Below are 25,328 nucleotides of genomic sequence, written 5' to 3'. Positions count from 1 at the left end.
GATAACTTCTAATTGCAATTTTTTTCTGAAATCTCCAACTCAGATTTCTGTCAATTTTGATTGGCTGAAATGTGGCTTAGGGTAAATTTTACAAATAAAAATATGTTGAATTCATGAGTTATACGTTTAAAAAAAATAATGATAATGATATAAATGTCAAGATAAAATGTAGTTTTACCGAGTTAAGTGAGACAATTATTTGAAATGTATGGATGTTTACAATTGGACAACTTCTCAATTCCCATTCTTTGAAATGTATAAAATACTTTTAAGTCTCCTCCAAATTTATTCATACCTAGGATGTCATAACTTACTACTAATTGATTTCTCCAAAAAAAAAAAAAAAAGATAATATTTTGTATCTATAATAACTATTATGTCTGTAATTTTTTTGCGTAAGTTACAACAATCATATTGGAGGTTCGATATAATTATAGATATTTTCTTATTATTTGAAAAATTATAATTATTTCCCCTTATTTTAACGTCAATCTAATAGTAAATTATTCCATTAGTTTTTGTTGAATTTTTATTCAATTTTTTTTGTTGAACTGATGAAAATATTTTTATGGATTATAAATTTTGATATTAAATTTAGTTTATAATTTTTTAAAATATTTTTATAGATTAATATTCCCTATAGATGATTTTTTTATCACCCTCAAATTTTTTTACATTGTTTTAAATATATATTTTAAATTTTTTAAGTAAGAATTAGTAATATTTATTTTATTCTCTGGGAACTATAATTACTTTTTATTTGTAGAATATTTATAAATTTTTAAATAATAAAAAATATTTGTTATTATGTGGAATTTTATAGAGGAGTTGTAATTTACCCAAAGTTCTTCTTAAATAAAATATATAAAATAGATTGGAATTGCTTGGCAAATTGGCGGCCAAGTGACGAGGCTGAGGCTGAGGTGAAACAAAGCTCGTAAATTACCACACAGAGTAAGGCTAAAATGGTCATTCCATTTCACCCACCCCCCCCGCAGTTATCCGCGATACCCCAATACGAATCACATTTTTCTATTTTCGCAGACATCAGGACTTCGCCTCCGATCTCTCTCTCTGTGGCAAAACTTTCCAATTTCTTCTTCCCCTTTTCTTCAAATTTTCTGCGTAATTTTTTCTGATATTTGTCCTTTTTATCTTTTGACTTTCGCAAATGTATTTTTTGCCCCCAACAAATAAATAGAGATGCTGTAACCGTGCATAGATTCCCAATTTTTGTTCCGCCGCAACCCAACGATCTGAGAGGGGTCAAAGATTTTGGACTGCCAACGGTCGGTTTTAGAGTGTTGGTATTTTCAGATTCGATTGGGTCTTCATAGTCTGTTTGGATTCGGTGTATTTGAAAATTTTGTTTAGGGAAAGTTTGAACTAGGGTTTCGGGTTTATTAAGGGTTAGGCTGTTTACTTTGGTGGTTTTGGGTGAGTGACTGAGTTCCTGTCATTCGGGGCTCCCCTTAAGTTTGTTTTGTCGGTGGCTTTTCCTTCGGTATAAACATTCCGGGGTTTAGTTTTAGTTGGGTTTCCGGAGTGGAAAGGGAAAGCAGGGCCGGACTTTCGTGAAACTTAAGCGGTTTTTCTTTTTCTTTGGCGGAGTTGCCGAGATGCCCCGGAGTTCGAGGCACAAATCGCATAAACAGAGCAAACACAGTTCAAAGGATTACTCCGACTCTGATGAGGATGTAATAAAGATGAAGGAGAAAGGTAGTAAAGACGAAAACTCTGTTAGGGTTCATAAGGATTCGGCATCTGGTGAAAAGCGCAAAATTGCATCCCAGGTGAGAGAAAGCAAGGACAGTAAAGATCTGAGTGGGAATGGCGATGTATTGGAGGCATATGTTTCATCCAAACGGCGAAAAGAGAAAACTGATGTTGGTGGTGATAGGTGGAATGGGGGTGGAGATGACAGAGGGGACAGCGATAGGAACATGGAAAGGGAAATGCATAAAGGGGAGAGCTTGAAAGTTGACACCAAATCGAAGGAAAATAGCAATAAAGGTGAAAACATGAGAATTGAGTCAAAGAATAAGAGTAAACGGCACGACAGTGGAATTGCTGGTGAGAGAAAAGAGGACAGTTTAGCATCTGTATTGGTGGACAAAGATGATGGTAAGAGTAAAGATGAGATGAAGCGGAAGTCTGAGAGGGATTCTTCTGCACGTAGAGAAGGGAAGGAGTCGAAAGACAAGGACCGCAGATTGGACAAGGAGAAGAATGTGGGTCCGGAGAGTAAGAGTGGTGATGCTGACGATGTTGTGAAGAAGCAAGGGACCCTATGGAGGGATTTTAGTGAGGAGAGACAGGGTAAGCGGTCGCGAGAAAATACTGGTAAGGTACTCTTTTGGATGGTTCAGAGTTGGTGACTGATAACTTCTCTTTCTTGATGTAATGCTAAACAAAAAGTCTCTTTTATACTTTTGTTTGATTCCCAGACTATCAATTGGGGTACTTGCTAAGCCTTCTATATGTATTAAATAGCTATTACAACATCCATTCATTTTTCTGATCGTTTTGGGAGTTCAATCAGTACTCATTCAAAGCACTCTATAAAAATGTTTCATATTCAGTTTGTTTTTGTGAAGTTGGTTTCTGAGCGTGAAAATTTCCGAGTTTGACTCTGGCTATTAGATTTTTTAGTACAGATGCTTAATGGATATAAATATATTGCAAGAAATTTCAGGTCTATGCAAAGGTTTCTGGGTGAGGGGAAAGGTGGAAGAATGTTCCTACGGGACTTACTGAGGACAGATTGGTATTACAATGATTTGCTATGCCTGATGATTAATATTTTATTCCTATTTTTCAAGAAGAAAAGACGTGTTGCCCTAAGATTTTCTGATCATTAGCATTCATGTTTATGTTGCTGAGTGGTATTTGATGCATGACTGTAGTCAAATGTTGGTTGTTAACAGAAAATTTGCTTCTAAATATTTGTTTGCTTATTTGCCATGTAGATTGGTTGCTGTAGTAGCAGCTGAAGGAGTTTTGAGTACTTCTAATATTGAATTTTGTTTATTTCTGCAGAGCGTACTTCACAGGACGAGTCGCAAAATCCTGAGTTGGAGAAGGAGATTGAGAAAAGGATACGCAAAAAAAGAGAAGGTTCTAGTGAAAAAGAAAAACATTATGATGATTTTAAAGAAGGTGATGAGAGACGGTTGTCCTCAAGAGGTGATCGTGCCAAAGATGTGAAATACAGAGATGATAAGCATAAGGATGGTGGCTATGTGGATAAATATCATGAAGATAGTCATAAGGATGACAGGCGGAGGGATGAGAAGTACCGGGAAGATGCTGACAAGGATAATAAACATCATAATGATAAATATCGAGAAGGTGGTGAGAAAGATGCCAGACGTAGAGATGACAGATATCGGGAAAATGGTGATAGAGACACTAGACGAAAGGATGAGAAACATCGTGACGATGGAGAACGAGATGGCAGGCGGAAGGATGACAAGTACCGGGAAGGTGTTGAAAGAGAAAGCCGACGAGATGAGAAGTACCATGAAGATGGTGATAGGGATAACAGATGTAAGGATAGCAGATATGCTGAAGATGGAGACAGAGATATTAGACGTAGTGATGAAAGGTATTGTGAGGATGGAGACAGAGATGATAGGTGCAAGGACAATATTTATAGAGATGAAGAGGGTAGAGACAATAGGCACAAGGAAGAAAAGTTTCATGAAGATATTGAAAGAGACATTAGGCATAAGGATAGTAAGCAAGGGGATGGATTTGATAGAGATAAGAGACCCAGAGACACTAAGCATAGGGATGAACGAGCCTCAAGAGACCGTTCTGGTGATAAGTCTGATCCTAAGCGCTCTAGGGATGATGCTTATGCTACTGATCGTCATGCTAGAAAATCAAGTGCTTATGATGATAGTCCAACCCATGACGATCGAGCAGCCAGGTATCGAGATGATCAAGATAGGAGAAGAACTAATGAAAAAGATGATTATGGTGATATTAGATCTCGAGGTACAAAGGATCAAAGATCTGATGCTGACAAGAAAAGTGCAAGAGTAGACCATGCTTCTGATAGAGTACGGTCTTCTTCTAGAAATTCTGAATTAGAGCATACTTCTAGCCACAGCAGAAGGCGGAGTTCGCCCAGCTCAAGTTCTCATGCTCCAAGGGATAACTATAGGTAATTGAATACAGACAGTGGTATCATTAGTCTAGCTTCTTTTTACTAAATTGATTAACATTTATCTGGAGTTGGATAATTGTCTGCGTGGATACGGCAAACTCTTTTCTTCATAATCTAGCAATCAAAATGCCTATTTTCGTTTTGGGCATGAGTTGAAGAATCGGTATCTACACAATTAGGATGGACGCATTTCCCTAAAGAAAAAAAAGAAGAAAAATTATAAATGGTAAATTGTCAGTTGCTTATTACAGAAATGGAGAATTATATGTTATAAGTTGACTGTTTTCTCATTTGTAGAGAATGTAACATAATTTACACGTATGAGATATTCTGGATATTGCCTGATTGTTAACAGTCAATTGTATGAATTCGATCTATTTTGGTTGCAATATGTCAAGTTTGAAGAATGCTTTTTGATATTTAAATACAATTGAATGTTTAATAGCTATCTGGAATATGGACCATGCTTTCCAAGGGCTGTTAGATGAATGTAAATGTTGCCTTTGCTGGTTAGTTGATTTTCAAAGTGTCTTTTGTAACTCAATTATATGCAACCATATTCTGAACTTATTTATGAGCTTCTTTTGATCTGTTCTTCTTTCTTTCGTTTTTCTTTTCTTTCTTTCTCTCTTTTTTGTTTTTTTGTTGTTCTTTTCTCCTGCTGTTCTGTGGATTTGGGATTATTTGCATTGTGGGAATTTTGTTGGTATATTAGGTATGAATTAAAGGGTACCTGTAAACCATAGATTTTTTGTGGTGCATACCAGGATATGTTCCGTTCATTTTGACCATCTTTATGTTCATCAGGACTCATGACTTTAACTTGCTAAGTTATCCTTTGCATCTACTTTGTCTTTCTAGGTTGACAAATGTTCTATTGGACTTGACATTACCCTGCTATTTTGTTGGTCTACAAAATCCTCCCAGTCAGGCACAGTTATACTGTATAAATGCCTTAAAAAATTAATCTTGCATCATTATGTCATGTGCTGCTCTGAGCAGATGTCTTTACACATTAGTTAATATTTTCCAGGGCCCTGAACCAAGACGAGTCGAAGTATAGAGATTATAATTATGAAGAGAGAGTGCGACACAACATAACTTCAGCTAGAGATTATGCTGGTGGTGTTGGAGGATTGGAGAAGACTTCTTCATCTCGGTCATTGGAGAAACATGGTCAAAAGGACGATGGTCATTTGAGGTCATCGCCTTTGCAGCTAGTGGATAAATCTCCATCATCAAACACTGATAGGAGACAGTTTGGTAGGCCTGATGTAAGACGGAGTATTGATGTCGAAGAATCAACACAGAGGAGTGGTGGTTCCCAAGATTGGAGGGGGTATTCTGGCAAGGAAGGTAAGGGTAGCCGGGAGTTGGGCATGGATGTACTGCCTGGAGAAGAGCTTCTACAAGCTGATGTGGATACCTTATCGGTGTCTTCACCTTTTATGAGAAACAACCATTTCTCTAGCAGTTCAAGGTCATTTCCACCTGCTCCCCCCTTCAGAACTGGTGTGGATAGCCCTTTACTGGGCTCAGCTGAAGAGGATAGCAGGGGTAAGTCGAACATCCGCCATAGGAGGATTGGTGATCCTAACATGGGAAGGATTCAAGCAAATGCTTGGAGAGGCGTCCCAAACTGGCCTTCTCCTATGGCAAATGGTTTCTTGCCTTTCCCACATGCTCCACCTCCTGTGGGTTTTCATTCAGTTATGCAGCCATTTCCTGCTCCACCAATGTTTGGAGTCAGACCATCGATGGAGTTAAACCTTCCTGCCCCTTACCATATTCCGGATGCTGACAGGTTTTCTGGCCCTGGCCGCCCAATGGGATGGCATAATCAGGTGGATGATTCATGTCCTCCATTACATGGATGGGATGCAAATAATGCTGTCTATGGTGAGGAATCTCATATTTATGGGAGGTCGGATTGGGACCAATCTAGGAACATGCCTCGTGGTAGAGGCTGGGAGACAAGTACAGATTTGTTTAAAGGGTCAAACAGGAGTGCAAGCATGGAGATGATATCTTCTGAGAAAGAGAACAACTCCACTCGAAGTGGAGATGAAGCTTTGGCCGCTCAGTCCATCCAGCCAGCTCAAAGTGAGCAAACTCTAGCTGATCAGCAGGCAGACAGCTCTGACATTAATCAGTCGATAAAAAGCTTTGGGAAGAATGACATTGAGGTTCCCCTTATTAATCAGGAGGATACTAGTGACGTAGCTAAAATGTCTGGGAAGGATGATGTACCCCTCTGCCATGTTTACCTTTCCAAACTGGACGTTTCTGCTGATCTTACTGACCCTGAATTATTTAATAAGTGCACAAGCTTGATTGATCTGGATCCGAGCATATTGTCTGATGGTGATGATTCTAGCATTCTACGTATGGAGGTAGGTTTACAACTAATTACATACTTCATCTTATTGTTATACTTGGACTTTAACAGTGTTGATCCTGATATTATTTTTCCTCTGTGCTTGACAGGGTACAGAAGCTAAGATGGTACCTCATAGGAGTTATGCTCTTTTTGTGTCTACTGATGATTCTATTTTCCAGGTATTTTTGTTGTGGACATAGGATATGCATTTTTTGTGAAAAGAAAATATTCGTTTTGTAATACATCTCCAGCTGCAGCTGAACCCTTAAGTTACAAATATATGCATGTTATGCATTAAGAACTATTCTTGCAGCCTCCAATTGCACATCTGACAATTCTTTCTTGCAACTATGTTATAATAAACGGGCACCACTGATATGTAAGCACTTAGTGCCCCTCCAGTTGTGAATAGTTTTTTTATGTATGTTTACTGTCTGTAATTACTCTAGTTTTTCCGTTTGGACCAGATTTGATAATACGTCTCAGTTTAGGCTTTATTCTCTAAAAGGTTGGGATTAACTGCCGCCAGAATTGTTTAATTTGTGAGATAGCACGGTCCTGAGAAGTGCAAAATGCATGTCTTATTCTTGTTCACATTTGAGTACAAAATAAACTACTTTCCCTTATCTATATCAGGTAACTGGGCGTAAAAGCAGTTGGTGTCTGCACTTATGCCTCACATCCCCTACCTTCCCACCCTTCTTTCCAGCCCGATTCTATTTTACTTTGTTTTACTGTATTATTTTACAATTGCAGCAATCCAAGTGTGATGTAACTAATGGAAGCATTTCTAAATATTTTTCTTATTCTAGTATTTCCTTCTGCTGCAGAAATCAATCTCTCTCTATAAGATGCAGAAAGAAAACTTTTGGGCTGAATATGGTGAGAAACGCAAAGTATTGAGTAAGCTGGTTCTGAATACTGATCGGGGGGATCAGAACGCAGAAGACAACAAAACTGAGAAGCGGTGCCCAACAGACGACATGCAGGGTGTAGAGGATGCTCTTCCAAACTTTGGAACTGAGGCAGATCATAAGAATAGTTTGCAGCAGGTAGGACTGGGTGGGGAATCCCTGAAACAGGAAGTGGGTCCACCAGTTGGCGACACAATTGAAACATCGAAACAGCCGGTTTCTGCCTCAGACCCTGTTAACATGGAGGAAACTTTTGAATTTGACCAGGAACTAGTGGAGCCAGATGTTAAGGAGAAGCCCTTATGTGTGGCGAGTGTTGAAGGGTCTGATTCTCCTTTACCATCAGAGGTGAAAGTTGCGCAAATGGAGTCTGGTAGTAACAATGATGAACTGAAATTTGTAGATACTAGGTGCGGTGCATTGGTTAATTCTGATGATGTGTCCTCAGAGGCATGTGAGGCAATGATGCCAGAGTCAATCGTGTCTGGGTCACTAAATTTAAGTCGGATACACCATTCTCCTGAAAGTACACATTGAGACAATTTATTTTTCTGAGTTTTTGAAAAATGCCGTTGGTGTTTTCTTATCTTGTGATCTCGTCTGTGTTTGCTGCCTATCTAGTTAATGAATAAAACTCTCGTGTTCTTCTATCGTTTTCTCTGTCAAGTTTCTCTTTCTAGATGGGAAACTTGGTGTTGTTTCTTCCTCCGAATTTAAAGTTTCACCTGGCCGGAGTTGTGTGCTGTAAGCTGCAATGCGATAGGACTTCCTCAGAGTTTTGGCATGCTAAGTTCTTTGGGGTATCAGGTACTCTGTGCTGCTCTACTCTTGTCCTTTCGTTTGGGTGAAAGGGATGTGATTTTGAAGTGGGATGGTTGCTAAGGAATGGCTTTCTTTTCTGAACCATTTCGTATTAATTTTTCGTGATGATAACTTTCAATTGCAAACTTTCTTCTGAAAACTCGAACCCAGAGTGGGGGGACAACAGAGTATAATATACATATATGTATATATTATATTAACCATTCAAAAAAGAAAAAAAAAAAAAAGTTGTATGTGAGCGTAGAAATTAAGGGAAGAATTGCACGTTGGATGCATCCTATTTGATTTAATTTTTTTTTTGTAAATTATGTCTTCTGTAAATTTATGTTTGTTTCATTCTCTTTTTTCTTTTTTCTAAAAAAAAAATAAATATGTTTACTAGTTTGTAAAAGAATATTTCTATGAACTTTAATCCTTGTGTTTTATTTCTTATGAAATAACTTTTGCATTTAAGATTAATTATAATTTTTATGTTTACTCCAGATCATTCAATATATTTTCTACTTCTATCGAATCATTTTATTGTTTTCTTCAGTCCATTGAGGTAAGATGTCAATCAATGATAGTATGGGATTCAACACACCCCCCCCCCCCCCCCGCCACCTTCCCTCTTCACCCCCCCCCCCCCCCCGCCCGGTTTACAACTTTACCTTAGACCTTTATCAACCTAAGTTTTTACTAGATCTTGGCGTTATTTCAAATTCTTATGTTTTTCCTTGTTATGGATTCTTGTAATTCACCGCCCTTAAATTTCCACTTCTTTTTATTATCCTACGTGGATATAATAATTTTTCACGCTTTAAATATATAAATTAACAAATCATATTTTAAAAAATATATGGCTGCCACTTTGCGTCTATTATACATTTTTTTATTAATAATAATATTGACAGTACTGTAGATAGATGGAAGTTAAGCCAATGTTTTTAAAGAATGAGAGAGTTGTAATTGGGCAGTTTATGTAAAATTTTGGAAAGTTGAATAAGTTAGTTATATTATCAATTAAAGGGCATATTTTAGATTACAAAAAAATTAGTGCAATGGTTTCAAAATTGCATTTTTGTGTCTATCGCATTTGTTCATTTTGTAATATTATAAATTAAATCCAAGCAGAAGTGGAAGCTCATAGTTGGTTATAAATTAATATTTTGGTTAATTACACTTAGACACTTTTTGAAAGTGTGAAATTATATTTTTTCCTAAAGAAGTTTTAAAATTACAATAAACACCCCTTTTGAAAATTACTGTCCTCCTTTTGTCAGAATTTAGAAGAAAAATATTGACATTAGCAAAAAAATAAAAAATTTTAAATTTTGCCCCTCATTCGATATTTCTTGCAATAATTTTGTATTTATGAGGAGAAAATATAATGATGTCGATGTCACTCTATATATATATTATATTTATTTTTTATAAATATAAAAATATGCTTAGAAAATGGTAAATGAGAAGCAAAATTGAAAATATCTGTAATTTTCTTTTGCAAATTTCATCATTTTTTGTTCAAACCCTAACATAAGAGAGTTAGTTGTAAATAGAGAATTTTTAAAGGTGATGTAAGTATAATTTTAAAAATTGTGAGGAAAAATATAATTTTGTATTTTAAAAGGGGGTTTAAGTATAATTAACCCTTAGTATTTTGGTGTATCATTTGCTAAAACTTAGAAAAGCTCAAGTCGGTGATTTGGTAACTATCTGTGAAAACATTCTAATAATTTGAAGTAGCATTCTTCTTGGGTTGATCAGATTTGGCATTGTTTCCGGTAAAGTGTTGGAGAAGTACAACAATTATCCCAATAACCATTTAAAATATAATTAACAATGAAGTGATAAAGTGAGAAACAAACATGAAATTACACAAGAGCATAGCTTTGTCATAACTAAGATTGAGTCCCCGCAGTAGCACTTAACAATTAATTCTCAAGTTTCCAGCAAGATGTTCCTTCTATGTGTCTAAATGGAATTTTACACATAAAAACATGACCGCAACGGAGAGCAGCTATTAATCAATACATGTTCAATTTATGAGTTATACGTTAAACAAAAAATAATGAAATAAATGTAAAACAAAGTTAAAGGATAAAATGTAATTTTCCCGGGTGACGTGACACATAATCTTTCAAGATATTGGCATCACCTCATCTGTGGCCTAAATTTCAGCCCCAAAATTTTCTAATTCTTTGCATTCCCCTTACCCAGTTACTCTCTCTCTCTCTCTCTCTCCTCACCTAGTTGACAACTAAAATCATGGCTGCTTCTTTTCATCTCCAAAGCCTTCAAGGCCCAATCTTGCACAAATCACAGTTTCTTGGCCAAACAAATTTCACTCAGAAATCCAGCCTTACAATCCCCAAACCACCATGCAAGAATTCACCCACAGCCAAATTCAACCTTTATGAGATTCTGGGCGGCAGAGGTCTTTGCAACGGAGAAGAGGGTCTTCAACAAGAACTCAAGAAAAATGTCTCAAAAGAGTCATCACCACCTGAGGCTGAAACACCACCACCAGCACCTGAAGAAAAACCAGCAGTTCTTGAAACATCAGAAGATGCATTTGAAAAGGAGTTGCTGGGGTTGACAGGAGGCTTTCCAGGTGGTGAAAAGGGGCTCAAGAAGTTCATTGAACAAAACCCACCTCCCAAGAAGGGGGGGACTTCAGCCAGTCTTGGGTTTGATCAGAGCCTGGTGAAGAAGCCCAAACCACCGGAATTGCCACTGCTTTTGCCTGGTATGATTGCTATTGTCAAGAATCCCAGCAATCCATTCTACATGTACTGTGGGATTGTGCAGAGAATTACTGATGGGAAGGCTGGGGTGCTGTTTGAAGGTGGGAATTGGGATAGGTTGATCACCTTCAGGCTGGAAGAGCTTGAGCGCCGTGAAAAGGGACCGCCGATGGTTAATCCCAGGTCGGTGATTCTTGAAGAAATGGTGGAGAAGAGTTCATGATTTGGTTTTTCTTTCATGTTTTCAACAATGTACATAACTCAAGATTGAGTTTTGGTGAGAATAAATGAGTAATGATACACCATTTCTCATGTTGCGGATTGCAATTTTTCTTTGATTATAGCTATAGGAGCCCTTGTTTGTTTCCCAAAATCATGGAACTCATTCATGTCCAGAAAAGAGCAAATAGTGATTTTCGCATAGAATGGTTTCTGGCAAGCATGACGACCAAGTTGTAGTCTGTTTAGGTCACTCCCACTAGCATTGCCTTATCCAAAATACACTAAGGAAGCTGGAACTAAGTTTCATTCCATTTTGCAATCAGAATCCACTCCATGAGACAAGGACATTGACGAATACAAATTCACGTATTGGAAATCACAAATAATGACCATGTTCCATGGTGCATATGCACACTGATGGGTCTTTATCAGTAAAAAACTCAAGTAATGTAGATAAAAATACATGCACATTTAATTTTCCGACCACAATATTCAAGGGAGTTTGTATTCGGTAATTAGAAGTAGGTTTTAGAGGAGTTGGTCAATAAGTATACTCCTGAAATTTATGAAAGCAGTCTTCAGTAATTCACAAAACACGGAACTTGCTTGAATGTTAACATCTATTCGGAAAGCACTGGCGGAGGATCAGATACAGCCACCCAACTGCCAAAATAAAAGGAAAAATTGGTCAAAATGAAAAATTCATGAATAAGAACAACAATTTCAAGTCTAAAAGTCTTTGTCCAAGTATGATAAACAATAATTATTCATCAGCAGTGGCAGATACATAACTTGTTCCAAATCCAATGAAACAACAGCAAAATATCATTTTGCAAATGCACTGCCAATTCACTTGAGATAACCAAATAAAGAATTGAAGAAAACAGAGGAACTTTACAGCATATCAGAATCTCAAAGAACTTAAGAAATGTGTTCTGGTTCCTACATACCATGATAGCTTCAATCTCCTCTTGAGACACTGGAGTTCTTTTGGGCTGATCAGAAGCCTTCCCTCCCACTGACATACTGGATGCAGACCTTGAGAAAAACTCTCGAACAAGATCGTCATTCTTGTGAACGTCAGCCCTTGCAGACATTTCTTCGATCTGGCGTGTTGTACCTGAAAACAAATGGTTTTGCTAGTTAAATAGTGTCTAGGGCCTATGGACAGTGTTCAAAAACCAACCCAAAGTATTACTATACATGGATGGTGGCCCAGAGAAACACACAAATAACAAAAAACAATGAAAGCCAATGCCAAGTGAAATAGATCATTAAAAAGCCTCCCACATAAGGATGAAAACAAATTTGGGAATGCAAAATTTCTAAACAAATCGGGTAGTCGCATTTTTTCACATTCCCCCATGCCAAGACCTATTAACAACCTATTGAGTGACAGTACCTACTGAATACGCTGTAAACTTTAACATCTTATACTGGTTTGCCACTAATTTGGTTGGAATATACATGCAGAAATATTCATTAGTATTCTTCCAACCGTTGAAGCTTTGACTATGTTAAATTACATATAGAATCTCTGACAGATTCTATTATAAATTGTAATGTAGTAAATTGTTTATCCAGTTATACCAAAAATACACATAGGCACAACAACAGCCCACAAAAGAAGATCATTTGCTTGTTGACAAAAGAAGTGTCAAACAGGACAGACATTACTATAAATCCAGGCAAACAATAAACAAAAACGTTTCTACTCATTCGATAATCACTCTACTCACTCAAAATTCAATATAGAAAATGTACTCTTTCCATTGTTTAAAAAGATTATATACTCAACATCATAACATCACAGCTGAGAACTTGTTTGATGATAAAACGGGAAAGTCATTAAGCTGATGTTTTTCATATGCATTTGCACGACTTGGAACTTCCATAGTGGAATTAATTTTCTGGAATCAATATCAAATAGCTTAATACCAACTGAACACACTTCTTAGAGTGATAAATAAATCAGAATCCTAAAAGTGTGTCGACTCCTACATGTTACTTTCATCTTTATCTCTATGACTTCCCAGAGGTATACAATTTCTAGAATATCCAATCTGTAGTACGCTTAAACTTAAACATGGATGCCTAAGACAAAATGCAATAAGGATCATATACAAAAAATTTCCATATCTAAAGCAAGACATCGATCAAATTCCAACAATTCATAGAACTAAAAATACAAAAATAAAGAATTCGTTCAAACATAAGCTTTTATTTGAATGAACACCATTAAACCTGCACTTTCTCATGAGAAATACACTTCAATCTCAGCTTTTTCCTTCAAAAACCAGAGGCAAAATCTCAAACTTTTACCCTAAATTAGGACTTCAGATACATCAGACCAAACATTCATTCCAGGAAAAAAGTCACAACACCGAGCAACTTCCAATAATCACCACATTAGCACAAACGAAGAATATTATACAGTACACAAACTTCAATCACAGAAACGAAGAAAATCCAACATAGCACGCATAGAGAAGATGGCGTACCAGAGAAGTTGAGATGCCTTTGAGGAAATTTGATGCGTGGGATTCTCTTCATCGCCTGACCTGCCCCCATTTCTGCTTCTACCGTACTATTTCTTACCTGAAGAATTTTCTCCTAGACCTGCTCTACTACGAGTTTCTCTTATTTCTGTCCGGATTTCTTTTCAAGCTGCTGTCTTTTTTTTTCCTTAATTTCTTCATTATTCAAACGATATTTAAAATATGTATAAATTTTCATCGTTTCTCCTTAAATTTGTAGTACATATAAATATTTTTTTCATTATTTAAAAAATTATAAAATAACTCCCTTTAAATTATTTTCATTATTTAAAAAATTACTATCACTTTCTAAAATTAAAAACTATCTAACAAATACCCCTCATAACAACCAATTGTATAGTATATTTATTAGTCGATTGTTAATTATAAAAAATTATTTATAATTTTCAAATAATAACAAGCTATTTATAAGGGATAATTACACTCTCCTCCCCTGAGATTTGTTGTAATTACATATAGATCCTCTATGGTTTGAGAAAATTACATCTAACACCCTTGAAATTTACTTCTGTCTAACAAATAAGTCCGTATATTAATCAAAATTCACTGAATTTGCCGATATTTATTTTAATATTTCTCTTCGCTTGACTTATTACTGATATATTGCAAATCAAATAAATTTTTGTATGACTAAAATACCATCATAAGAATCGATTGGCACGAGACTTATCAAGAATGCAACAGAAGCATGAAAATAAACATATTTAAATTTTAAACTGAAAAGAAAACTATTCCCTCAATCCCGAACTTCGACAATCGACAAGTATAAATAAGCTTTAAATAAACAATCGACTATTGTGACATAAATTAACAAAAACGTAATAACGAAATTTTACCTTTTAATAATTTGAAATATACATGAATTGAATATTAACGATATAGCAAAGTAATTAAAAGCTAGTCTTTATTTAAATGGAGCGGGATGAGGGTACAAAATTGAAGTGCGGTGGACATGAGAGTAGTAGGCCAAAATGTGAGAGCCGAATGGGTTAAGTGAAGGAACATAAGGTGGGAGTGGGGTAGACCGTAATGGCAGGAACGGAGTGCACGAATGTTTCACTTCATATTGGTGGGTCGAGAAAAGAAATATAGCAGCCCATGTCACTTGATATGTGTTACTCAAGCATCCCATATTTCTTCTGTAAGAAAGGAGTGTGATTGAACAAAATAGGGGGTCCTCCACTAAACTTCTGGTCCCAATGTATCTTCCACGCTCTGTCCTAACATTTGGACCTGAAAATGACTTTGTCCACGTACCAACTTTTATTTAAATACTAAAATTGATATTTCATTATTAAAAGATTATGATTTTGATTTTATAATATGAATTACTAATTTTATTGTTCTATTTTAGTATAGTTTTTTATTTGGGTTAATTATTGATGTATGCATAGTTGATATTATTTTAACGCAGCAAATCAATAGTGCAATGAACTTTATTTCTTTAAAAATAAAAAACCCCAAACATGAAAATGAATTTAAAAAAGTTGGCAGTTATTATTTGTTCAATCAAATCAATCTTTTATATACGTGTGATGTTATATAACTGTTGTTGGAGACTATGAAAATTAAATATTTGTCCATTTTCGACGACTTAAAAATAGTTGAACGGATCAAAGTCTTGACAAGAATGGAAGGGCAACTTGTTGCGACTATCACATTCATTCATTACTTCTCAAGACTTTAAAGTTTCCACACGACATAGACTGATAGACATAGTGCATGCTTATGTACACCTTACCGTCTACTGTAAATTATAAAATAAAATAAAAATTTATTATAATTATAAATACGTTTTGTTATTTAAAATTTACAAATATAAGAAATAAATATCACTTATAACAGCTTATTATATAAGATATTTAATAGATGAACAAATAAATAATAAATATTATGATAAATTTTGAATAAAAGTTGTAATTCAGCAAAGCATTTATTGCCAGAGCTTCTGAAAATGAAAGGAAAAGGCAAATAGACCTGACAACTCGTGTACACTGTTGATTACTCCGAGGTGCCCATATCACACGCACACAAACACACACACACACACACACACATATATATATATATATATATGTGCTTACGAGATTGATCTATATCTTACATTCTAGTAGTAGTCTCAATGGATTTGCTGCAATCTTTTGTTCACTATGCACTTACCCCTAAGCAAAGAATTCAGGCAAAAGTAGCAGCACAAGAATTGCCAAACTGCTGCACATATGATGAGTTGGACAGGCAGACAGCAGGTGCTGTCGAGGTAAGGAAGAAAGTGCATTTTGAAACAGCGTCTTTGGTTGATCAGAGTGAGGAGGATTCTGAGACAGGAAATCATCATGTGGAGAAAGGTGTGAGTGGTAAGGGGGTTCGAGTGAAGATTTTGATGACAAAAGAGGAAGCAGTTAGGCTGTTGTCCAAATGCAGGGATGGAGGGATTCTTGAGATGAAGGATGTGGCTGATCAGGAGCTGCAGCTGCTGCTGCTTCAAATCCCAAGGAGTCGCGTTAGCGTTTTCGAATCCTCCAGACACAAGAAAGATATATAATTGATCATCATCCATTTTCAGGCTTGAAATTAAATTTTTATATTGTATTGTTTATTTGCAACAATTAATTAAATACAAGAGTTTTGCAGCTTATATATATATAGATAGAGTTTCTAATTTTGATAAGATGACGACAGTATTAGTATTTTGTAATAACTTTTCATGTCATCATATGTAGATATATGTTGTAATAACTTTTTATGTATTATTGTGAGCAATTACATTATAAGCTTCTTGTTTGTAAGGGGCAAATTAAAGGACTAAATTTAGCTTAATTTTCATTACGTAAAAGCGTATGGATCTGTATATACAAGTCGAATCTCTCTCTCTCTCTCTTTATATATATACATATATCATACGTAAATATTTTACATATGACCATTCTTGTCATCTTTTTTTCCGAATACTCAAATAATCTGCACTTTTAATTTGTATTGAACAGGATCAATCTTCTATTATAAAATAGTATTGCATCTCGTCTTCCATTCATTAAGGAAATATTCTACATACACAATTAGCACGTAAAATATTAAATGGAATAGGAGACGTAAATATATATTATCATTTTGTAATGAAAAATTGAGAGTGTGTTTTGTTGCCAATCCAAGAAAATATATATATATATATATATATATTAATTTTGGTCCATTTAGAAGTGTTATTTTGGTAAATGGAGAGAGAAGGGTGAAAGTTAGGAGAAAGGGCAACAAATACATATAGGATGATAGTTTTGCGCCAAACATGGGAATCCCACACCTGCTATATATCTACAACTCATCGTCCACTGCTTGCTACCCTCTCTGCATTTACACATATTAAAATGCTGGATCGGTAAAGAGAGGTGGAATGAAGTTAGAAAGTATCCCTTTGCTTCATGAAGGAATTTTGAGTAGTTGTTGTGAGGATGAGGAGAGAAGTGGAAGTGGGATGAGGAGAGTGAAGATATTGATGGCGAAAGAAGCAGCTGCTCGACTGCTCTCAAACTGCACATCAGACGGAGGTGTTCTTCAATTCAAGATTCTGCCCCAACATCTCACAACCAAACCTACTGCTGCTGTTACTACCCCACTCCCTCTTCTTTCTAATTTCAAGACCAAATATGACTGACTCACTCATTTCTTGTTAACACACACAAATTCATGCTCGAATTTAAATCAATTATATAATAAGTGCAATACATTTGTTGTGTGATTGGTATATCGTTTATAAAAAGTGACCAATCACATTAAAAGTATATTACACTTGCTTTTTGATTGACTTAGTTCGATCAAATTTGACTTGGGTCAGAATCTTATCCATTTTTCTCCTTTTCTTGTTTAAATTTTTTACCATTTCTTCTTTTCTATTTTTTATTTCTTTTGTATTGTCATGGAATCCACAAATATTGATTTCATGTTACCTCAGTATGTATCAACATAGTGGTTTGGAATTATTACAAATAGCATGTTTAGACATTAATGAATTGTCTTATATATATATGTATGTATATATATACCGTAATTCATTAAGATCTTTTAATATAAATTAAACTTATAACATGCTGCATATATAATTAATTAAATCCACACCATTTAATTTGTATATTCAGAGAGGGGAAAAAATATTGAGATATGGTTGTACTTATATAAAAAATAAATACAATACCAAAGCATGATATTAGAAAATCCGAACTGCTTTCAGTTTCAAATTAATAAAACTTAAGCAGAATTTCAACACTGGACTCTATTTCTAAAGCTGTTTATTCAATTTAACACGGTAAAAAAATAATAAATTAAAGTACATAAGGATCAGCTTATATTATATCTAACAAAATTGAATTATTTTTCGAAAAAGTTGCATTTTTCATCTCATATATAACTTAGTCACAATAAATTTTCGATTTCATTGCCTACACAATCTTTAAAAATAGTCTGCTAACATTCTACAGAAAATTGATAGAAAAAAAAAACAACATATAAATTATGTAATCTTTATTTATTTATTTTTTTAGAATGGAGAAAAACGACAGCATAATTTGCATGTGATTTTTCCACTAATTTGGTAAAAAATACTTGGAGGAGACCAGAATTTAAAAAAAAGAAAAATGTTTTATAATAACGACCAGGCGGATTCATAGAATAAAACAAATATTTGGTAGTAATGTTTGGAGTTATAAGTGGTTGATTAACTTCCTCAGCTTTAACAACTGGAAGTGAAGCTATCATTTAGAGTAGACCAATTCAAATTTCAACGTTATACCATTGTTGTTTTCATATTGAATTGTTGGACCTAACTTTTCTGGTAAGATGACACTGTTAATTTCACCTTTGTTTGGACACATACACTTGTCATTTTAGTGGTAAAATTGGGCTGAGAGGTGCCCACTTTTAAGTACTGGGCTCCACCGCAGGGGCATGTGATATGGGGAGTGTAAATTATGCCTATTTTTTTTTTTAAAATTTGACATAATTATAAATTTTTATTTATTTTTTAAAAAGTTATAAATATTTTTCTAATTTTGTAACGTCTATCTAACAATAAGTCCATTTCATTAATCTTCTTTGAATCTTCATTCAATTTTTATAGTAAATCAATTAAAATGTCCTTTTGAATTATAAATTAATCGCAAGAAATTGAAAAATTGAAACCAGCCTAGTAGTGTGAAGCAAAGCTAAATTATAGCCGAGACGAGATTTAAAATTTTTGTTAAAAGGCGATATTTCCATATCATTACATTAATTTATTTTTGAGCAAATTGATTATATTTATATCATAAATTTTAAATATCAATGATTAATATAAATTAATAATATCATAATTAATCAATAACTATTTTTATAATAAATTAATAATTGTTTTAAATTAAAATAGACCAATATCTACACAATTACGGAATTCATCAGACTTGTGAGACCGTAATCTCTGGATGAACACCGAGTCCAATACCATAAGATGGCCCAATAGCTCAGCCCAAAAATATTTTACAATGTCAAAAATTGCTTTCTTTTCTGTGTTCTTCTTCCCCCGCTTTCAATTTTCCCAGCTTACCTTATTTATGGCATCTACCTCTAAGAACTGCTAACTAAAAACTAACTCGAGAAAATTAGTGAAAAAATCGAAAGAAAAAGAGAGAGATAGAGAATTAGGACATTAATTAAGGACATCAAGAACCAAAACAAGAAAATCCCACATTGATCCTAAAGCAAGAGTTATGCAATCATCATTTACAAACATAACCCCTCCTCTTACATATGCAAGTGCCCACATCAACTTCTTGCTACATTATGACAACAAGAGCCAAAACAAAATGAGTCCAAACAAACAAGGAACAAAAGATTAAGGGCACAACAGACCAGCATTGATGGGTAATTTGTAAGCATCCCAGCAGTCAAGAACATGTCTTGACTCGTAACGGTAATTGGAGTCGAAACCCTCCAAACTTTTCTGCTCCCGGAAAAAAAAGGGGCCAAAAGGGCTCATGATCTGTCCATTCCCTCAGGGACTTCAGGGCTCTCAACTATACTATCCAAAGATGGTTTCCAAGCAACAGTAGTACTACTGATCTTCTCTCTGCTTCTCTTTATGTCTCCCAACACATCTTCAAGCCTTCTTGTTTCCTCTGTGTTCTTCAGCTGAGACATGAGCCACTCCAGTTCCTCCTTTGTTAGGACAACCTTAACTCTCATCATGCTCCCATTTTTTGGGTTTTCTTCTTCTTGTTGTTGATTCATCATCATCTCTCCTTCTGGGCTGTTCTTGCAACATGTTTCAATGCAGTTTCCCATGATTCAGTTTTGAGGGTTGTCCAAGAAAATGGTATGTTTGGATATTGATGAGTAATGAGTGAAACTTCTTGTTATGCTGATGATGATGACGATGAAGGCTAATAATTGAGTGGGGGTTGCTAGGAGTGGTTAAGAAGTGCATGTGACTGTGGGCTCATTTGCCCTTTTATAGATTTGAAATACCCTTTGACACTTTTTCATATATTAACTATCACCTGTTTGTCCTTTGTTTTCAGACATTTTCATGTATATTTTATTTTTATTTAATTAGATAATTAAATGTGATTGTAATTTATTTATATATATATATGCACATATATAATAGTTGATGCACGTAGAAAAACAAGTATTTAACGAGTTTTTGGGTCAGCCAATAACACATAAAATCCCTCAAAGACAAATTTCTCGTAGTTTCCCAGGTAGCAACACAGGAAAATTTGCATTTTTCATCTCATAACTTAGACCTTATTGCATACTAGATTTTCGAAAATAGTTTCATAACTTATAAAAGGTTTCATCTTCAATTCTGCTACCAACTTTCTTTTGAAAATTGACGAGAAAAAAATCACGTATCAGTTACTTTTTCATATAGAAGGAAAAAAATTGCATGACTTGTACGTTATTTTTTTCGTTAATTTCCCAATAAAAGTCAATAGAAAAATTGAAAGTAAATAATTTTTAAATTATAGAACTACTTTTAAAAAAATTTAAGTAATGAAACGAAAAATACCATTTTTCCATAACAGCATATTGCACTTCCTTTCATAAGTCTGATACGAATCATCAATTATGCACACGTATGTCCAAAGCGTACATTATAAATTCGACGTGTTGTATTTACTAATTAGCTTTCTTGAACCTCCACCGTCGATCACGATAGTTTCCTTTATTATTCAATTATTATTTTTTATTTATTTCCAAATTAAAAATTGCAAATAATTTGGCTAAATCAGTAACGTATTTATTATTACGTGCAACTTATGGCCCATACACATTATATTTTGAAGTTTCGACTAAAATAATTCAGACCACCTAAAGTCTGTAATTAAATTAATAATTTGCTTATGTATTTATGTCGGTAGATGGACAGATGTGTACAAAAAAAAGTATAATGGTACGTACAATTTGATGGTATTTAATTAGATTTTTGTGATGTCGTAGAAATAGCGAGGAGACAGGATGAACAGAATCTATGGTACTGAATTTTCGTGGCAATTGAGGGAGGAATTCTTTTTTTCGTTTTCTTGGGGGATCATATATAGATGAAATATTGAAATGTAATTTTTTATTTAATGTGTTGCAATTACATTATAAATTTTAATTATCAATAATTAATATATGTTGATTATCGATATCAAATATGTATGTATAACTAACTAATAACTATTATTACAAGAGATTATATATAGAGTCTCAATTTCATCAATTAAATTACGCCTTATTATCACGAGGTGTTCTGTAGTTCATTTATGGATACCCTAAAATGTATTTGTACCCACCATTTGTGTTGTATCAATCTTTCGATTATTTTGTTAATTTCAAATTCAATTAACATTGAAATAATTCCATCATCACTTTCTTGAAAATGGATTTTTCTTTTTATATAATTGGATGAAGAAGTATATACCAAATAATAGAATTAATTAATGAGAAATGCACAAAACTCTTTGAAATGTTCTTTTAATTTATTCATTGAATTTTGATTCATAAAGTATAATTCAATATATCCAGTGGTTCTAAATTAAATCATTTATATTACAAAGTGGCAAAATTACAAATTTAGTAGTAGGAGGTGGCAACTTTAGTCCTATAGGTAACAAACTGCCAGTTTTATTTATTTCATATTTTTAATCTTTCTGACAAAAAATAATCGAAAACTGTCGGAGCGATTGGGAATTTAGGGTTTATTTGCCAACTAGGTCCGAACGATGATGTGGGCTTATGTGGATATTAGCTCAACCAAATGGACTTGATGCGGCAAATTGAATGATGCTTTATCTCAATTCACATAAGCTGCCACGTTATCATTCCCGCCAATTCACCTGAAAACCCTAAATCCCCAATTGCTTTCATGAATTTAATTTATGTCGAAAAGACTAAATAACAAGAGGTGTTACTTACAGGATGACGGTTGTCACCCCTTATTTATAAAGGATTATATTCGCAATTTTGTGTTATAAAGCATACAAATACTATATAAAAGTGAATAATAACCCATAATTAAAAAATAGAAATTTCAGCTTGACCGCATTAAGAGGTAGAATAGTAAAATGTTTGGATGACTATTTCTTCACCAAAGAAGTCCAATAAAAGCACCGAGTGCGACTCCGAGTCATTGAGAGCGATAGCCCTCCATCACATAAACTTAAATTTATATTATTGTATTAAAAAACAATAAATTACAGCTATTCCTCCGTATATTTCACATATATAAATATTTTATTGCTATTAAAAATTATAAATACCCACCTTAAAAAAAATAATAATTATGTAGCCTTTAAATAGTGAGGTGAACATTACTTTTTTACCTTTGCGAATTTTTTTAAAAAAAAAGTCTGAAAAATATAAAAAAAGATTGATGAATAAAATAAATAACCACAGAGCATATTAGTCCATAAAAATATTTTAAGAATTTTTAGAAGTATATAAAATTATAATTTATAATTTGTAAGGATAGTTTTGTCACTTCATTACAAAAATTGGATGAAAATTTAAAGGATACTAACGGAATGGACTGGTTGTTAGACAGACATTAAAATAAGGTGGGATATTTGTAATTTTTTAATGACGATGAGGTATTTAGAATTATATCAAACTTGAAACGGATTGATTGTAATTTATAACTATAGTCTTTAAATATATATATATATATATATTCAAAAAGGCAAAGCCTAATAAAGAAATATAAAATAATATTGAATGTAGGTTAAGGAAGTAAAAAGCAATAGCAAGAACAAGTGAGCAAACTCCGATGAGTGCGTTGAGATCTGATGGGTAGAATGAAATTAAGATTTTATTGTATTTTTCTATGTAATCACTTTTAGACAATTGCATGAGTGGTAGTAGAAATTTTGGAAGCAAATGAGGTTGAAATGGTGCCATAATCTCCAGGTGTCACGCTAAATTCCAAATGGACTATTGTTGCACAGTGAATTGGTTCTGAGTCATGTAATTGTCAACATACATTGCTGCTGGTGAGTTCATGATGATGCCAATAATTTGGCCTAGCACACAACTTCTTTCACTTCTGAAATTCACAGTAGTTGAGATTGGAATGTTATGAATAAAATGAGATTATGGGATCGAAAATCACCTCATGTGTTATTGAAAAATTTATTGATGTACTGATGGATTTATAATGTAATGATATAATTATTGTTTCAATAAAACAAAAATATGTTTCTCCATGGTTAGGTACAAACTTTGAAGTGAAATTTGGCAAGTTAGTGTTGTCTGTTTTCCATTGATATCCGTACGTATTAACAGTTCATCGAAATGATTTGGGTTTTTTTTTTTTTGGTGTGTGAAGAATTAAAAAAATTTATCATTTTTGTAGAGTTTTTCAATTTTCATATAAATTATGTGGGATAAATTTGACATGGGTTGGTCCCAACATTCACATGCAACACCATTTATTGTGTGTATTTTAGTCAACAATTGATACTGTAGAGCTACAGCAGAGTGTCTGTTGAGCGCTTACCCTTTGATTTTTCCACCCAACCATCCCTTTCCCTTTCACCTCATGAAGTCTTACACAATTAATTATCTCAACCAAACTGGTTAAAGATAGACCACTCGATGCTTTTTTTATGTCCGAGCAATTAATGTGCAGTTACCACTCCATTATTAGACCAACAACGACAACAATGTGCATCCATCCAAGTTTGATGCCCATCAAAAAAATTCAAGGTCATAAATTCGAATCCCAACGAATATTTACATTATTGTCTCAATAGACATTTAATTGGAGTAAGAATTTTCTATGGAGACAAAAACATAAATATAAGAGGAGAAAAAGAGTGTGCATCACAGAGAATTTGTCTACAGAGGAAGATGATAATAAACAGAAAATAGGGGAATTCTAACACAGCAAAAGCAGTGTATTTGTCCTAAGAAGGTGGTAAAAAGATTAGAGTAAGCATGACAATATGTGACGCAGAGAGCAACAGTAGTAATCGTAAGGAAATTATTAAGATTGTAAGAGTGAGGGGGAATCAATCAGAGGAAGTTGATTGAAACATGGCAAATATAGTCAAGGTGATACTAATTTTCTAATCTTCATTTGTCCTTGAAATGAGGACTTGTATTTTATATACACATTGCCATCTGGCTCAAGAATCTACTATTAAATCACATTTTTGCAATGAAATTTTTCCTATTTTACTATTCTGAAACAGGTGGACAGTGATGTTTTGTGGACAGGCTGTATAAATCAAGTAGAAGGCCGTTGATTCATTAAATATGTTGCAAAAAAGCTTTTTGACCGCGGCTACAGGAGCAGGACATCATCACCATTTTCTTCTATATGTTGGGGAACCAACACCTACTTTTCTCCTCACTACTAGAAAAATCTTGACAAATCTTGCTGTTTTTCCAAGAAACATGCCCCAACACATCTACAAGCTGTAATCTTGGGTTAGAATTCACCATACCGAATGACAAAGTAATTGCTTTAACAATCTCAAGTTCAATTGTTTGACATTGAAATTACTACAAGCATATATTTATCAAAGAAAAAGAAATTGGTACAGGCACACCTGTTCAGGATTCCTACAAAAATGTGTACAGTTTGATGACGCGAACATGGGACTGCTGGGGACAGTTCCATATATGGCTCAATTCAAATTCGCTACAGCGGAAGTTGATTTAAAATGAAAATTAGCCAGCACAGATGCAGAAAATGCACAAAATACCACCATTGCAGGATCAAAGCCTAAAGCCAAAAGGTGATATGGACAAGTTGTTTTCCATAAATATTGCACTTCGAAGAGCTCCATGCATGAAAGTGCTCAGAAACGATACAGGAAGGTTATAAGAAGCTGCCGTTAATTACATAAGATCCACAATCCATAAGAAGAAACTTCTACGATTTTCACAGACTAAAGAGTCCACTATGCTATCTAGATTTTTCTAACAGCCCCAAGCCAACAACATAAGGATAGGTTTGCAAAAACTGTTGCATCATAAAGTGCTATATGACTTACAGGGTCCGTTTTCTCTTCTTGG

General features: G+C 34.3%; 5 protein-coding genes across 5 annotated transcripts in view; 2 read left to right on the top strand and 3 right to left on the bottom strand.

The window, feature by feature from the left end:
• Window positions 1–1,023: 1,023 nt before the first annotated feature.
• Window positions 1,024–8,202, top strand: LOC105179148 (ankyrin repeat domain-containing protein 11-like). The gene is made up of 5 exons (XM_011102747.2): window positions 1,024–2,343; window positions 3,040–4,171; window positions 5,208–6,567; window positions 6,662–6,733; window positions 7,385–8,202. The coding sequence occupies exons 1-5, from the start codon at window positions 1,620–1,622 to the stop codon at window positions 8,003–8,005; spliced, it is 3,909 nt and encodes a 1,302-aa protein (XP_011101049.1). The 5' UTR covers window positions 1,024–1,619; the 3' UTR covers window positions 8,006–8,202.
• A 2,163-nt stretch (window positions 8,203–10,365) lies between these two features.
• LOC105179147 (NAD(P)H-quinone oxidoreductase subunit S, chloroplastic) lies at window positions 10,366–11,389 on the top strand. Its single transcript, XM_011102746.2, has one exon. The coding sequence runs from the start codon at window positions 10,538–10,540 to the stop codon at window positions 11,237–11,239; it is 702 nt and encodes a 233-aa protein (XP_011101048.1). The 5' UTR covers window positions 10,366–10,537; the 3' UTR covers window positions 11,240–11,389.
• Window positions 11,390–11,524: 135 nt separating this feature from the next.
• LOC105179146 lies at window positions 11,525–13,916 on the bottom strand. Its single transcript, XM_011102745.2, has 3 exons — window positions 13,740–13,916; window positions 12,189–12,358; window positions 11,525–11,901 (listed from the first exon to the last, which is right to left on the bottom strand). Exons 1-3 carry the CDS (start codon window positions 13,807–13,809, stop codon window positions 11,884–11,886), a joined length of 258 nt encoding a protein of 85 aa, XP_011101047.1. The 5' UTR covers window positions 13,810–13,916; the 3' UTR covers window positions 11,525–11,883.
• A 5,536-nt stretch (window positions 13,917–19,452) lies between these two features.
• On the bottom strand, window positions 19,453–20,245 carry LOC105179144. The gene has a single exon (XM_011102744.2). The coding sequence runs from the start codon at window positions 20,100–20,102 to the stop codon at window positions 19,794–19,796; it is 309 nt and encodes a 102-aa protein (XP_011101046.1). The 5' UTR covers window positions 20,103–20,245; the 3' UTR covers window positions 19,453–19,793.
• Window positions 20,246–25,003: 4,758 nt separating this feature from the next.
• The window catches only part of LOC105179143 (putative E3 ubiquitin-protein ligase UBR7), a gene marked incomplete in the record, with an annotated part of 4,745 nt that continues 4,420 nt past the window's right edge, over window positions 25,004–25,328 (bottom strand). Inside the window, 1 exon segment of the mRNA XM_011102743.2 lies at window positions 25,004–25,328. Within this exon segment, the coding sequence (XP_011101045.1) occupies window positions 25,303–25,328 (26 nt within the window).

The sequence above is a fragment of the Sesamum indicum genome, unplaced genomic scaffold (genome assembly GCF_000512975.1).
Source record: "Sesamum indicum cultivar Zhongzhi No. 13 unplaced genomic scaffold, S_indicum_v1.0 scaffold00124, whole genome shotgun sequence".
Classification (NCBI taxonomy): Eukaryota; Viridiplantae; Streptophyta; class Magnoliopsida; order Lamiales; family Pedaliaceae; genus Sesamum; species Sesamum indicum.
Note: the sequence above shows the minus strand (reverse complement) of the source record. Positions and strands in the feature narration are given on the sequence as shown.

What these genes read in the sequence shown, in the direction of transcription:
- LOC105179148 (XM_011102747.2), top strand. Translation starts at nt 1,620, where the DNA reads ATGCCCCGGAGTTCGAGGCACAAATCGCATAAACAGAGCAAACACAGT. An exon ending in GCTCCAAGGGATAACTATAG is followed by an intron (nt 4,172 to 5,207) that starts GTAATTGAATAC and finishes AATATTTTCCAG; the next exon opens with GGCCCTGAACCAAGACGAGT. An exon ending in CTGATGATTCTATTTTCCAG is followed by an intron (nt 6,734 to 7,384) that starts GTATTTTTGTTG and finishes CTTCTGCTGCAG; the next exon opens with AAATCAATCTCTCTCTATAA.
- LOC105179147 (XM_011102746.2), top strand. Translation starts at nt 10,538, where the DNA reads ATGGCTGCTTCTTTTCATCTCCAAAGCCTTCAAGGCCCAATCTTGCAC.
- LOC105179146 (XM_011102745.2), bottom strand. Translation starts at nt 13,809, where the DNA reads ATGGGGGCAGGTCAGGCGATGAAGAGAATCCCACGCATCAAATTTCCT. An exon ending in AAGGCATCTCAACTTCTCTG is followed by an intron (nt 12,359 to 13,739) that starts GTACGCCATCTT and finishes ATTTGTTTTCAG; the next exon opens with GTACAACACGCCAGATCGAA.
- LOC105179144 (XM_011102744.2), bottom strand. Translation starts at nt 20,102, where the DNA reads ATGGGAAACTGCATTGAAACATGTTGCAAGAACAGCCCAGAAGGAGAG.